Source organism: Dreissena polymorpha, chromosome 1 (assembly GCF_020536995.1).
Source record: "Dreissena polymorpha isolate Duluth1 chromosome 1, UMN_Dpol_1.0, whole genome shotgun sequence".
NCBI lineage: Eukaryota > Metazoa > Mollusca > Bivalvia > Myida > Dreissenidae > Dreissena > Dreissena polymorpha.
Window position 1 is genome coordinate 124,512,461 of NC_068355.1, and position 11,536 is coordinate 124,523,996.

At 33.3% G+C, this 11,536-nt stretch overlaps 1 protein-coding gene across 1 annotated transcript; it reads left to right on the forward strand.

Annotated features, from left to right (window-relative positions):
- The first annotated feature begins 6,772 nt into the window (after nt 1–6,772).
- LOC127848822 (uncharacterized) lies at nt 6,773–9,205 on the forward strand. Its single transcript, XM_052381466.1, has 5 exons — nt 6,773–6,894; nt 7,255–7,619; nt 7,999–8,215; nt 8,554–8,628; nt 8,840–9,205. The coding sequence occupies exons 1-5, from the start codon at nt 6,825–6,827 to the stop codon at nt 8,959–8,961; spliced, it is 849 nt and encodes a 282-aa protein (XP_052237426.1). The 5' UTR covers nt 6,773–6,824; the 3' UTR covers nt 8,962–9,205.
- Nucleotides 9,206–11,536: the final 2,331 nt, after the last annotated feature.

Consider the following 11,536-nt stretch of genomic DNA (forward strand, 5'->3'; position numbering starts at 1 on the left):
TCCTGGACTAGAAGTCGTTGGCCTCACTTTGCAATTTATGTGGAAGTTTAATGCAGAGGACTAAACAAAATTGAATGTAATAGGGATACATTTGGATTATTTCAGTTGAAGTAAGATCTGATTTTGAATTGCAATTATAATTTATTATTGTGTTTTATTCATTTTGGTCGTGTCTGTATTTATTTTCAAGCGTAGTAATTTTAGTAAAGCTAAATACTCGGAGCACATGCGTTTGACGTCATCACGAGAACGTTCAAGATTACTGTTAACAAAAGGATCGAAACCAGGAGACGCTCGATATCAGGGAATCGTACCGATATATTCTATAATTACACGTAGCACAGTATTGGGATACTAGAACTTAAAATATCGATTGCAACTGAAACTGTGCTTTAGACTAGCTGTATGACACTATTTAAGCTTTAACAGAAGTTATCAAAACTAAATTTACGCCCTTTTGCGTAAATTTAAAATCGTAAATGTTTGCGTAAATTTAAAATCGTAATTGGAAGATTTCACGAATTTTCCCAATTTCAGGGTTGTTCGCGCTTATTTTTCCCAATTCGTATTGAACAGGTGCTTTTCCCAGTTGGGGAAGAAAAATCGCTGAAACGACACGCTTATCTCAATGGCAAGTAATATTAAACATGTATGCATTATGCGTTTTAAATAAAAAAGATTTTTTATACATTATACAATTATAGATCTGATAGTGACTTAATGCAATGCATAACTTAAACATTCTAATCTTTATGCACATATAGTTATACATGTATACAACAACGCATATATTGGACAGTTCAGGTTGTTCGATTGTTTTGTTTATAAACATGTTATGTTAGTATGTTTAGAAACTATTAAAATGAATAAATATTACAACAAGACCTTGTCACAGTAGTGCTAAATCCCCGCCGAAATGTGTTTGCTTGTATGACAACATTTTTTTTAGAGAGTAGAATAATATTTGTAAAACATGGCAGCTTTGTCATCTATTTATATTTAAGGATCAATTAGTAATATAGTGTTGAAATTATGCTGTAGATAATAAAATATATGTAATTGAAAGAAAAGGAGGTAATTAAAAAAGAAGACTATAAACAGTTACTGTTCTTGATCACTGTATTTTTCCTTAAACTCATATATTCATTTTACAGTGAATACTTCTGTGTTCAAATTAAAGTATTATTGTTAATTCGATAAAGGGAGATATAAAAAATTGAAAAGCTAAAATATTTACCATGAAATTAAATTAAATATAATTTAAAATTATAAATAAATAAAAAATATATAAAATAATAATAAAAATAATAAAAAATAAAGGGAGATATTTAAAAAAAACTACGGCCGGAAGAGTTATGGTTCATGTTCACTGCACTTCTCCTACTTGCCATCTGTTTATATTTCTAGTTTCGTGTAAATCCCTTCAGTAGATTTAGAGTTAAGCTCCGGACAAAAATTTACTTTGAAATTATAATAAAGAGGAGATAATTTTAAAAAATATGGTAGATAGAGATATATTGTTCTTGGTCACTGCATTTCTCCTAGTTGCCATCTGATTATATTTCAAGTTTCAAGTAAATCCCTTCAGTAGATTTTAGAGTTATGCCCCGGACAAAAATTTACTTTGAAATTATATAAAAGGGAAGATAATTCAAAAGCAAAGGTATATATAGTTATGGTTCTTGGTCACTGCACTTCTCCTAGTTTCCATCTGTTTATATTTTAAGTTTCAAGTAAATCCCTTGGGTAGATTTAGAGTTATGCTCCGGACAAAAATTTACTTTGAAATTATATAAAAGGGGAGATAATTCAAAAACTAAGGTAGATAGAGTTATGGTTCTTGGTCACTGCACTTCTCCTAGTTGTCATCTCTTTATATTTCAAGTTTTAAGTTAATCCCTTCAGTAGATTTAGTGTTATGCTCCGGACAAAAATTTACTTGGAAATTATATAAAAGGGTGGATAATTCAAAAACTAAGGTAGATAGAGTTATGGTTCTTGGTCACTGCACTTCTCCTAGTTGCCATCTGTTTATATTCTAAGTTTAAAGTAAATCCATTGAATAGATTTGGAGCTATGCTCTGGACAAAGTTTCGGACGGACGGACGGACAGACGGACGAACGGGACCAATAACTATATCCCCTCCGAAAAAAAAATCGGCGGGGATAATAAAGCGCAGAGTGAAACTTTAAAAAAAACGTTCTTCTCCTTCGTGTCAGCTGCAACCATCACAACTGAGTTTATTCTATTTACACAAGTGACAACATACGACCAAGTCATATAATTTTTTCACTACATAATCTATACACAATATTCCATTTCAGTCTACGATGACATCACCATTATTGATGTACACATCACATCTTTGTGTGTGTTTTTTTAAATTGATACGGTTAGTTTAATCGATATCATTTTGCCCGTAATATGTACATTGTATATCAGTAATTTTGTAATCTGAAAGTGTTTTCTTTATAATAATTTATAACGACGTTCCTTATCGCAAGTTCATAGTCATTTTCATAGGCGCTCTATGTCAATGTTTATATTTATTTTAATTTTTTGTAGTATTATTATTTTGTTTTTAGTTACCCGTAGTTTATTATAATGCAAACACATACTAAATCAATAAAAATCTTCCGACAAAACGTCTGCTTAAAAAAAAGTTCGACTATGTACATAGAAATTGACATGGTAAATCACTCGCCATTTTCTGAAGCAATGGAAGTGCATCATTATGCATAATTAAATCGCTGTCACCCCGCTCGCTTATTGAAATCCGCGCGCAGGCCGGGAACCTCGATCTTTAAATATCAATAGACCGTTCCATAATCGATAAATTGACCGCCGCCATATTGTCAGTCACGTGATTGTCCGCCATTACACTGCTGCTAACTTGTCCGAGTCTGCGATTCCAAAAGTCAAAGACGTAGAGAATACCCGCTTCACCGTTGTCGGATAAATAAATTACTTAATGAATTAATGTTAGGCTATTATCACATTTTTTGTTGTTTAAATGATTGTTTGAAGTTGACATTTGATTGTTACAAATAAAATGTTTTAAATGCTTTCGTGTATTTGTTTTTTATCTGTAATCAAGTGGTAATCATCGGCGAAAATTTGCCGGTTCAGTCGCTCGTACTATGTCTTTGATTAGACTTGTTACTTTTAACGTTTCACAAACAATTCACGCATGTATTGTTGTGTTGATTTTAATAGCCGCAACATCAAGCAGATTATATTTTAATTATTACTTATAAAAGATTCTTGCGCAATTCATTACCGCTAATTGTTTGTAATTGGTCTCATTTGGTAAAAATCTACATTCCAAAATCATAACATATTATATTAGGTATGATATTTTTGATACGCCTTCCATTATTTTTCTTGTTCTAACTGATATCAGAGATAAAAAATTGTGGTTTGGATTTATATTTTTTTAGATGGAATTTTGTCACGTTAAAAAACGAGCTTTTTATCATGAGAGAGTGATATTGATCTTGACGATCTTTTATGTGATTATTCGGAAGATGAAGGGAATGTGATCTATGTGATATATCTATATTTTCATCTTTGAATCATTTAACAGCTATAAAGCTTAAATACTAAAAATGTATTTTATAGGTCTTTGAAGTAACGCAAAACATATGGATAACGACACCAAATGTTTAGTCAATTAATCCACACAAAAAAAACTCCGAAAAAAACAACAACACCTAAATAATATTTCAAAAATATATTATAAAGCGCCAAACGAATTTATTAATACATTTATTTGCAACTTTCAAAACGCGGCATAAGCATCAAATTAAAGATTATCTGAAGACTGAAAGGCCGACAAGTTGACACAACAAAGAGCTCTATGCATAAGCCGTAATATTTTTTTGCAGAAAAGCTTCAATAAATTACAATAGTAATACATCTAATAATAAAAATATAATTATCAATGGCATGAGTACGCTAGTGTGATAAATAAATGAGTGTTAGAAAGTGTAATGAGTGCTTTGAAAATAAACATACTACAAAGCCATATGAAAAGCAAAGGACATGACAGTATTTACATGTAATTTTAATTTGATGGGTTTTGTACAAAGAATGACGCTATTGAGGAATATTAACATACAACTGAAAAAACACAACTTCATATGATGCAAATTGAACTGTGTACTCATGTATATTGAAAACTCGTAACTAGTGAGTATGAGTGACACATATCGAACATTTTAACACACATATATTTATATACATATATATTTTTTAAAATATTTTTTACCTCTGTTTGGTGTCAAATGCAATTTCTTGTTTTTATGATATCGTTCGTGCATTGCCGTAATATCAAATCTTCATACGGAATGACGTAGTTTTAATTAACCGATACCCGCTAAATACGTTAAATGTTTTATTTTTATATTTTTTTTAAATACTTTATTTTTTCATAAATTAAACGGGCTAGTATCTTTACGGTGTACAATTTCTGATATTCTATATTGGACATAACTTTTAATTTGTAAAATATGTAACATATCTAATTTACGCAACTGTTAAGTATGTCGGAGGTAAATTATCTTACCAAATGACTGCTTAATACTACCAGGAAGATGAGACATGGTGGCATCATCAATTGTGTTTAATGACCACCAAACTGTCATCTGCCACCCAGTGTGGTTTATGACACCATGTGGTTAGTTAAGTCTGGACAATATCTGATCAAAACGAGATAATCGGATTATGCAGAACAAAGGGGCAATTAAACACTGGAATGAAAGGCATACACGATTTAAAGATTGATGCAAATAATAAAATGGAAAATAATGCATTTAATTTAATTAAATGCTTTTTTTAATGTGTCAATGTGTTAGTTTTCCAAGACAACCAAGACCATGTAATGACGGCCTTAGAATTTAGAAAGAAATTCATCCGTTGAATAATCGGTGCTCTCTTATATATGTTACCGATTGTTAAGCAGCAGTGTAATGGCGGACGCGGAGAGAATTCAGGGGAGATAATTATGTAATGACTATATTATGGAACGGTCTATAACAGTCATGTACATGCGTGTATGCCTAAAGCCTATAGAGACCTCCACAGACGATGTGATAAATTCCTGTAACTATTGTTTCACTCACTTAATGGGGTAATCAACAAAATATGTTGTAAATTGCATACACATGAATAATTCCTTACCAATTGTTTAACTGGATTTGGTCTGCCATGGTGGTTTCCAGAAAAAAAAATCACCGATTCAAAAATCAAATCTGGCGCCCGTAGTGTTTGTTGACTGTTATTGATATTTAAAGAGGTTCCCGGCCTGCGCGCGGATTTCAATAAGCGAGCGGGATGACAGCGATTTAATTATGCATAATGATGCACTTCCGTTGCTTCAAAAAATGGCGAGTGATTTACCTTGTCAATTTCTATGTACATAGTCGAACTTTTTTTTAAGCAGACGTTTTGTCGGAAGATTTTTATTGATTTAGTATGTGTTTGCATTATAATAAACTACGGGTAACTAAAAACAAAATAATAATACTACACAAAATTAAAATAAATATAAACATTGACATCGAGCGCCTATGGTCATTTTAATAGCGCATATTGCGCTCGCTGCAATATGTGTACATTTTAGTACTGTAATATATTACTCTAGGTTTACTAGATCTACTCCATTTATGAAAGCTTATATTTTGCAAAAAGCACGTTCTAATCAATTTGTAAAATTATGTCTTTTTATTAATCAAGTTCTTTCATTTTTGGTGGACAGACAGGACGAAGAATGGGTGAAAAGGAAAATGATTGCCAGGCAGACAAAAAGCAAAACATAAAGCCAAATGTATATATACCGAGTTTCTTAATCATATCTTAATATGTGTACGTTGTTTTAGTCACAGTTGAATAATAATTGACATCTGGTGAAAACGGAAAGGTCTGACATGTCCCTTTTTGAGAGACTGCAATATTTCATGTTCTTGACAGACAGACGGATGAACAGAGAAATGGATTGACACACAGTCAAACAGGAAACCTTGCTTTATGTGTTTACCAACTTAGATTATAACATCTGATGTATTTTTGAAGTTATTATATTTTTAAGTGATGTTATATTTGATTTATTTTTATTTACAGCGACCTAACCGGTAATCACCGGTGAAAAATAGATCTTCAGAATGCCTTTTCATATGTTTAGTAAGTTTCATTCATGTATCTTCTACTTTATGAGAAAATCGCGGGTGACAGACAGGCAGGCAGGCAGGCAGGTAGTGCTGGTACTCTTACTGTGTTTCAAGTGTCTTCAATGATAAAAATAACATAAACATGTTAGAATCTAATGTAATTTGATAATATGGTAAATATTTTTTCATGGAAAAAAAGCATAAACTCAGAAAATATACTAATGTATTCTAACAATAATTTAAGAACATCAATAACATACACGTGCTATATGTTGCTAGATTCAGTCGTATTGAACACTAAAAATTACTATTTAATACATTTCAAACGTGTCCCTGTATTGCGTGTTTTCCCGATATCCATTCAATCCACACCAAACAAGGATCGAAGCGTGTGTAGAGCTAGCTATACGCGTAGTACGTCACTCAAGTCAGTGGAAAGTTGGAAATAAACGCTTAGTTGATTTTACTAATGACGTAACGATACTTAAATTAATTGATAAATATATCTAACACGTAGTTTTGTTGAAGAACTCGCATGTTTTATAGTGATTGTAGATAATATTTTATCACGCATGGTTCAGTAATCTTCCATGTGTAACGTAAACGCTCGGTTTATAAATGATCTGTTACGCGAACGTGTGGTTGTTATTAACAAAATGAACGCTTTCAACGTTTGGTTGCTGTTAAGTTTTACTGGTTTCGATATGGTTATTGGACTTGAACAAGGTAAAGTACTTTTATAATATGTATTGTTAGGTAATTGGTATACATACCATTCATGGAATAACAACAGGTAAATAAACGTGAAAAATGATTTAAAATGTTGCTTAACTATTAAATGCTTTTCAAATGATTATGCTTGTATTATACTACTTACCTGTATTGATACGTTACTTTGTCCCTTATTGTATTTTCTTTGATGGTAGGAAATATGCCGGTGTGAACATTGTTGCATTTTAGCGTGTTTCTGTATCACTGTGTGTATCATCGATTTTCTAATTTGTCTAATTACTTTTACAGTGATAGTTGTCATACCTTTCACGATGGTCTTCCCTCTATAAAGGTTTAATAACGTTGTTATTTCAGTCACCGCGCAATCGGATTGCAACCCGAACACGGGCATTGTGTTCGTACTGGACACATCGTCTGCGCTCGATGCGAAAGCCATCCAACTGCAAGAGGAGTTCGTAGAACTCGTTCTTCGAAATCACCGCGCGCCCCGGGGAGCTGTCCGCGTCTCCGTCGCGCGCTGTGGGAACAACGTCACCATTGTCACGCCGTTCGTGGACCCCTACTACAGCACGGACGCCGGGGAGGCGGGCTTCTCAATTGAAAGAGATCTCACAAACTCGTCTGTTCAGGACGCGGCGCTCCATTGTCTGGAGAATGTGAAGCGTCATCTAACGAGGAACGCTCGCGACGGCACCACAGAGATGGTTGTGCTGCTAAAGGTTGCAATATACCTATTTGAATTTTCGAATTCCAATCCTTATCAAATTTATAAGAGACAACTTTAATTAACCCATTTCTGGTATTTTAAGCAGGCAGAGACCTATCGACATACCTTTTCTTTCTTATTAAAGCTGAATGGGGTTAAACATCAAAAAGTATTACGTGTAGTATGTGCAAAAATTATGTTGTTATGCGGCTACTCTTTACTCATATTGCAGCCACTCCCACACAAGTTTCCTACTGCAGTTTCCAATCTAAAAATATATGTGATATGTAAGAGAATAGTTGTTCTTACGCCGCTCACGTGTCGAGTCTGTAAATGAAGTTAAACTATTAATTTGCATAGTTTACTGGATTATAGTGCAGTCTAACCTACAGGGTACCTGGGACTGGCCGGTGGAGGGCTCCTATCTGCAAGCCACGGCGCTTCGGGACCGGCACGTTGTGCTAGTCGTCATAGCGATAGGCGTGTGGGAGTTCGACGGGCTGTCGGCGTTACGTCTTCTAGCAACGGGCGATCCGACTTACTTCGTCCTCTCGAAATTTGAGAATCTGAGATTGTTAGCTACGATCTTAACAAAGGGAAGTTGCACGCGTAAGTTTAAGAAAGAAGCTTCGCATCGTACGTGAGAATCATATTATACTGTATAATGCTGCAATAGTTAGTGGTGGCCATCTCAACCTATTTCATGTGTCTGTGTTTTATTATAAAGTATCACTACCTAATTTGCATTACGTTTTTAAGTGGTGGCCATCTTAACCTATTTCATGTGTGTTTTTAATATAAAGTATCACTACTTAATTTGAATAACGTTTTGGTGGCCATCTTTACCTACTAGTATTACATGTGTGTGTTTGTAATAGTATCACTACTTAATTTGCAATACGTTTTTTGTTAATGCTATCCGCATTAATCCCTGTTTGGCATTGCAGCTATCACACTGGACCTTACCCTGGAGGGCACACAGCACATTGCATCAACCACCACGCAAGCCGTCACACAGGAAGGTAAAGAGCGATAAGACATATTTCAGCGAGAACAATTCCATATACGGCCAGCGGGCAAGGAATGCACGCGTTTCTTTACAAATATTCAACATACTTGCAAGATGTAATCAAATTATCGCTATTATACTACTTAGTCATTGCGAACTATTTAATACATGTTTTTTTTAAACATTATTGACTGGCATTATATTTAAGGTCTTATATATTCCAGTGCCTTGTATACTGCTGTCCCCAACGGCCATGAACCGTTACGTTGCGGGGTTTGGCTACATCCAAATCAAGTGTGGCCGATCTGACCTGATTGACCTTCAAACATGCAACTGCACGGGTTAGTGCCCGTAACATTAGGGACACAGACATAGATATATTTATACGATGTTTGTTGATTGTTTAAGTGTGGAAAAACGTGTTTTACCTTAATATAAAATTGATATGATAATACATTTCTGGAAAGAACGGATTATCTTTTTTCTATGTAGTTGGTTTTAGACAGTTAATTAGTAGAAAAAAATGTTATTAAATTTTCATTAAATATCTTAACAAAGTGTCTTCGGTTGAGTTTTGCTACAATTCCGGAGTTCCGAAGCGTAGCAATCCAAGATTGCACTTGACTTTGATAAACAACAACACTAACCTCTGGGTACAAACACGGCTTCTCCATTTTATGTAACATTGAAAGTCGCATGTTAATAATAACGGTTGTTACGGTATGTGATTTTGAGAAAAGTTTAAATGAGTCAAGTTTAACTACAAGCAATGCGCCTGAATGACAGAAATGTTCAGTGGCAAATGAACAAAGATAACGAGAAAAGGTTATTGAATCTGGAATGATCTGGGCAATATTTTGCAATCAACTTTTACTAAAAGTAGTTTGTATGCTCATGTACGTGACGCATTTTTGCAAAGTGGACAAGTTATTTTAAAACTATAATTTTGTGTTGTCAACAAGAAGATTTCCGAATTTCATTACAAAACACCTAAGTTTCAATAAATAATAATCATTTCGAAAAGAATGTTTCTAACTTTCATTTAATAATAAAATTTGTCTAAGTCAGGTTCTCAAAATAATTTTGTCTTGAAAGATTTCCTAGTTTCAATTAAAAATCATTTTTGTCTAAAATAAGATTTCAAAGTTTTATTTATTCATAATCTTTGTCTTCTAGAAGATTTCCAACTTTCATTTACCAGCAATCATTTCCTAAATGAAGATTGGCAAGTTTCAATTTATAGTATAAGTTTAATAAATGGTAGCTTATGCAAATATACTATAAGTCCACCATGTGTTGACTTTTTTATAAGCAATATTCAACAAATAACTCGACAAAAAATATGTACACTTCAACACCGTTATTTCGAAGTCGTCGGGACCGTTAAAAAAACTTCGGATTAACGATAATTCGAAATAAACATTTGACAGAAGACTTCTTTGATTCTGTAAAAATAAAATGTTGTGGAATTCGCATGTTTTTGTTACACGCTTACTTAAAAGCGTAAACTAGTCAGATAGCAAATAGATTTCCACTTGTAACAAAGGGGGGAATAAAACGATTCTTTTTCTTGTTTTTATTTTTTAGTCTCATTACAGAACATATAAAATATAAAGAATAACACAAATTATCAGACATACATACATATGAATACATTTTCGGAAATGAAACATTTTTTTAACTAATACGCGATGTATCTCTGAACAACGGTGTTCGCGCAGACGACAAAGGTGAAATGATCGGCTTTTGACGCGCCACGACAAAGGTGTGAAATTACGCACCGTATTTTGCAGTTTTGACTTCGGATTAAAGATTGATAATTAGGTGCGAATTATAGTGTTGGGACCAACTGAATCACTTCGAATTAACGATTTCTTCGGTTTAACGAAGTTCGGATAAACAATGAAATTTTACATTAAACAAAGGAGAACCAAAATCGGGACCTGAAAAATACTTCGAAATAACGGTGACTTCGGATTATCGATGTTCGAAATAACGGTGTTGAAGTGTACTATGGAATAATCTACGAAATAATGCACATACATGAAGCACATAATATATGTTATATTCTAACAATTTCATATACAATAATATACATTTACATTTCAGGTTATGTTTTATATAATATTTTAAAATAGAAACAAGAGCACCGCATAACGGGTGCCAATGCTCGGCTGCGAAAGCTTGTCAGAATTATTTTTTTAGAGGTCAGTGACCTTGACCTCTGACCTAGTGACCCAAAATTGGGTGTGGCATGTAGAACTCATCAAGGTGCATCTACATATGAAGTTTCAAAGTTGTAGGTGGAAGCTCTTTGATTTTAGAGCAAATGTTTTAGCACGACACCTACGACGGACGGCTGACAGCGGATGACGAGCTGGCTATGACAATACCTCGGGTTTTCTCCTAATGAGTCGAGCTAAAAAATACGTACCTTTATTAATATAAGTTCTTAACGTGATGATAAATTTGGTAACAAATTAAAAAACTTCGCAAACAAACGTTTGGTACAAAAAATATGACCTTTTAACTGACACAATATAATATAATTCAGCATTACTTTATTATTAATAAATCATTTATCAATAAACTGTGTAACACATAGTACTTGTCGTACTTTTCAATGTACATACATACAATATACAAACAAAGATGTTGTGTTTTTGTCTGTATTGATTCTTTGGCCCATTTAAATAAGTCTGATTAAAAATTTAGGTCAATGTCAATGTCGAAAAGATAACAATAACACATATTAGAATTGTGTTTCAATCAACTGCAAAACCATCACTAAATCAGCTCTATAAAGATCACAGTTATTGTCAGTTTTTACATGTAAAATGCTCTTCATTTACATTATTTTTTCCTCTATGACTGAAAATGTATAATTAATGCAATAATCATTTTTGTAATAATCACAACAA

Coding starts and splice junctions, on each gene's coding strand:
- LOC127848822 (XM_052381466.1), top strand. CDS start 6,825: ATGAACGCTTTCAACGTTTGGTTGCTGTTAAGTTTTACTGGTTTCGAT. Junction 8,216..8,553: donor AACAAAGGGAAGTTGCACGC/GTAAGTTTAAGA, acceptor TTGGCATTGCAG/CTATCACACTGGACCTTACC. Junction 8,629..8,839: donor GCAAGCCGTCACACAGGAAG/GTAAAGAGCGAT, acceptor TATATATTCCAG/TGCCTTGTATACTGCTGTCC.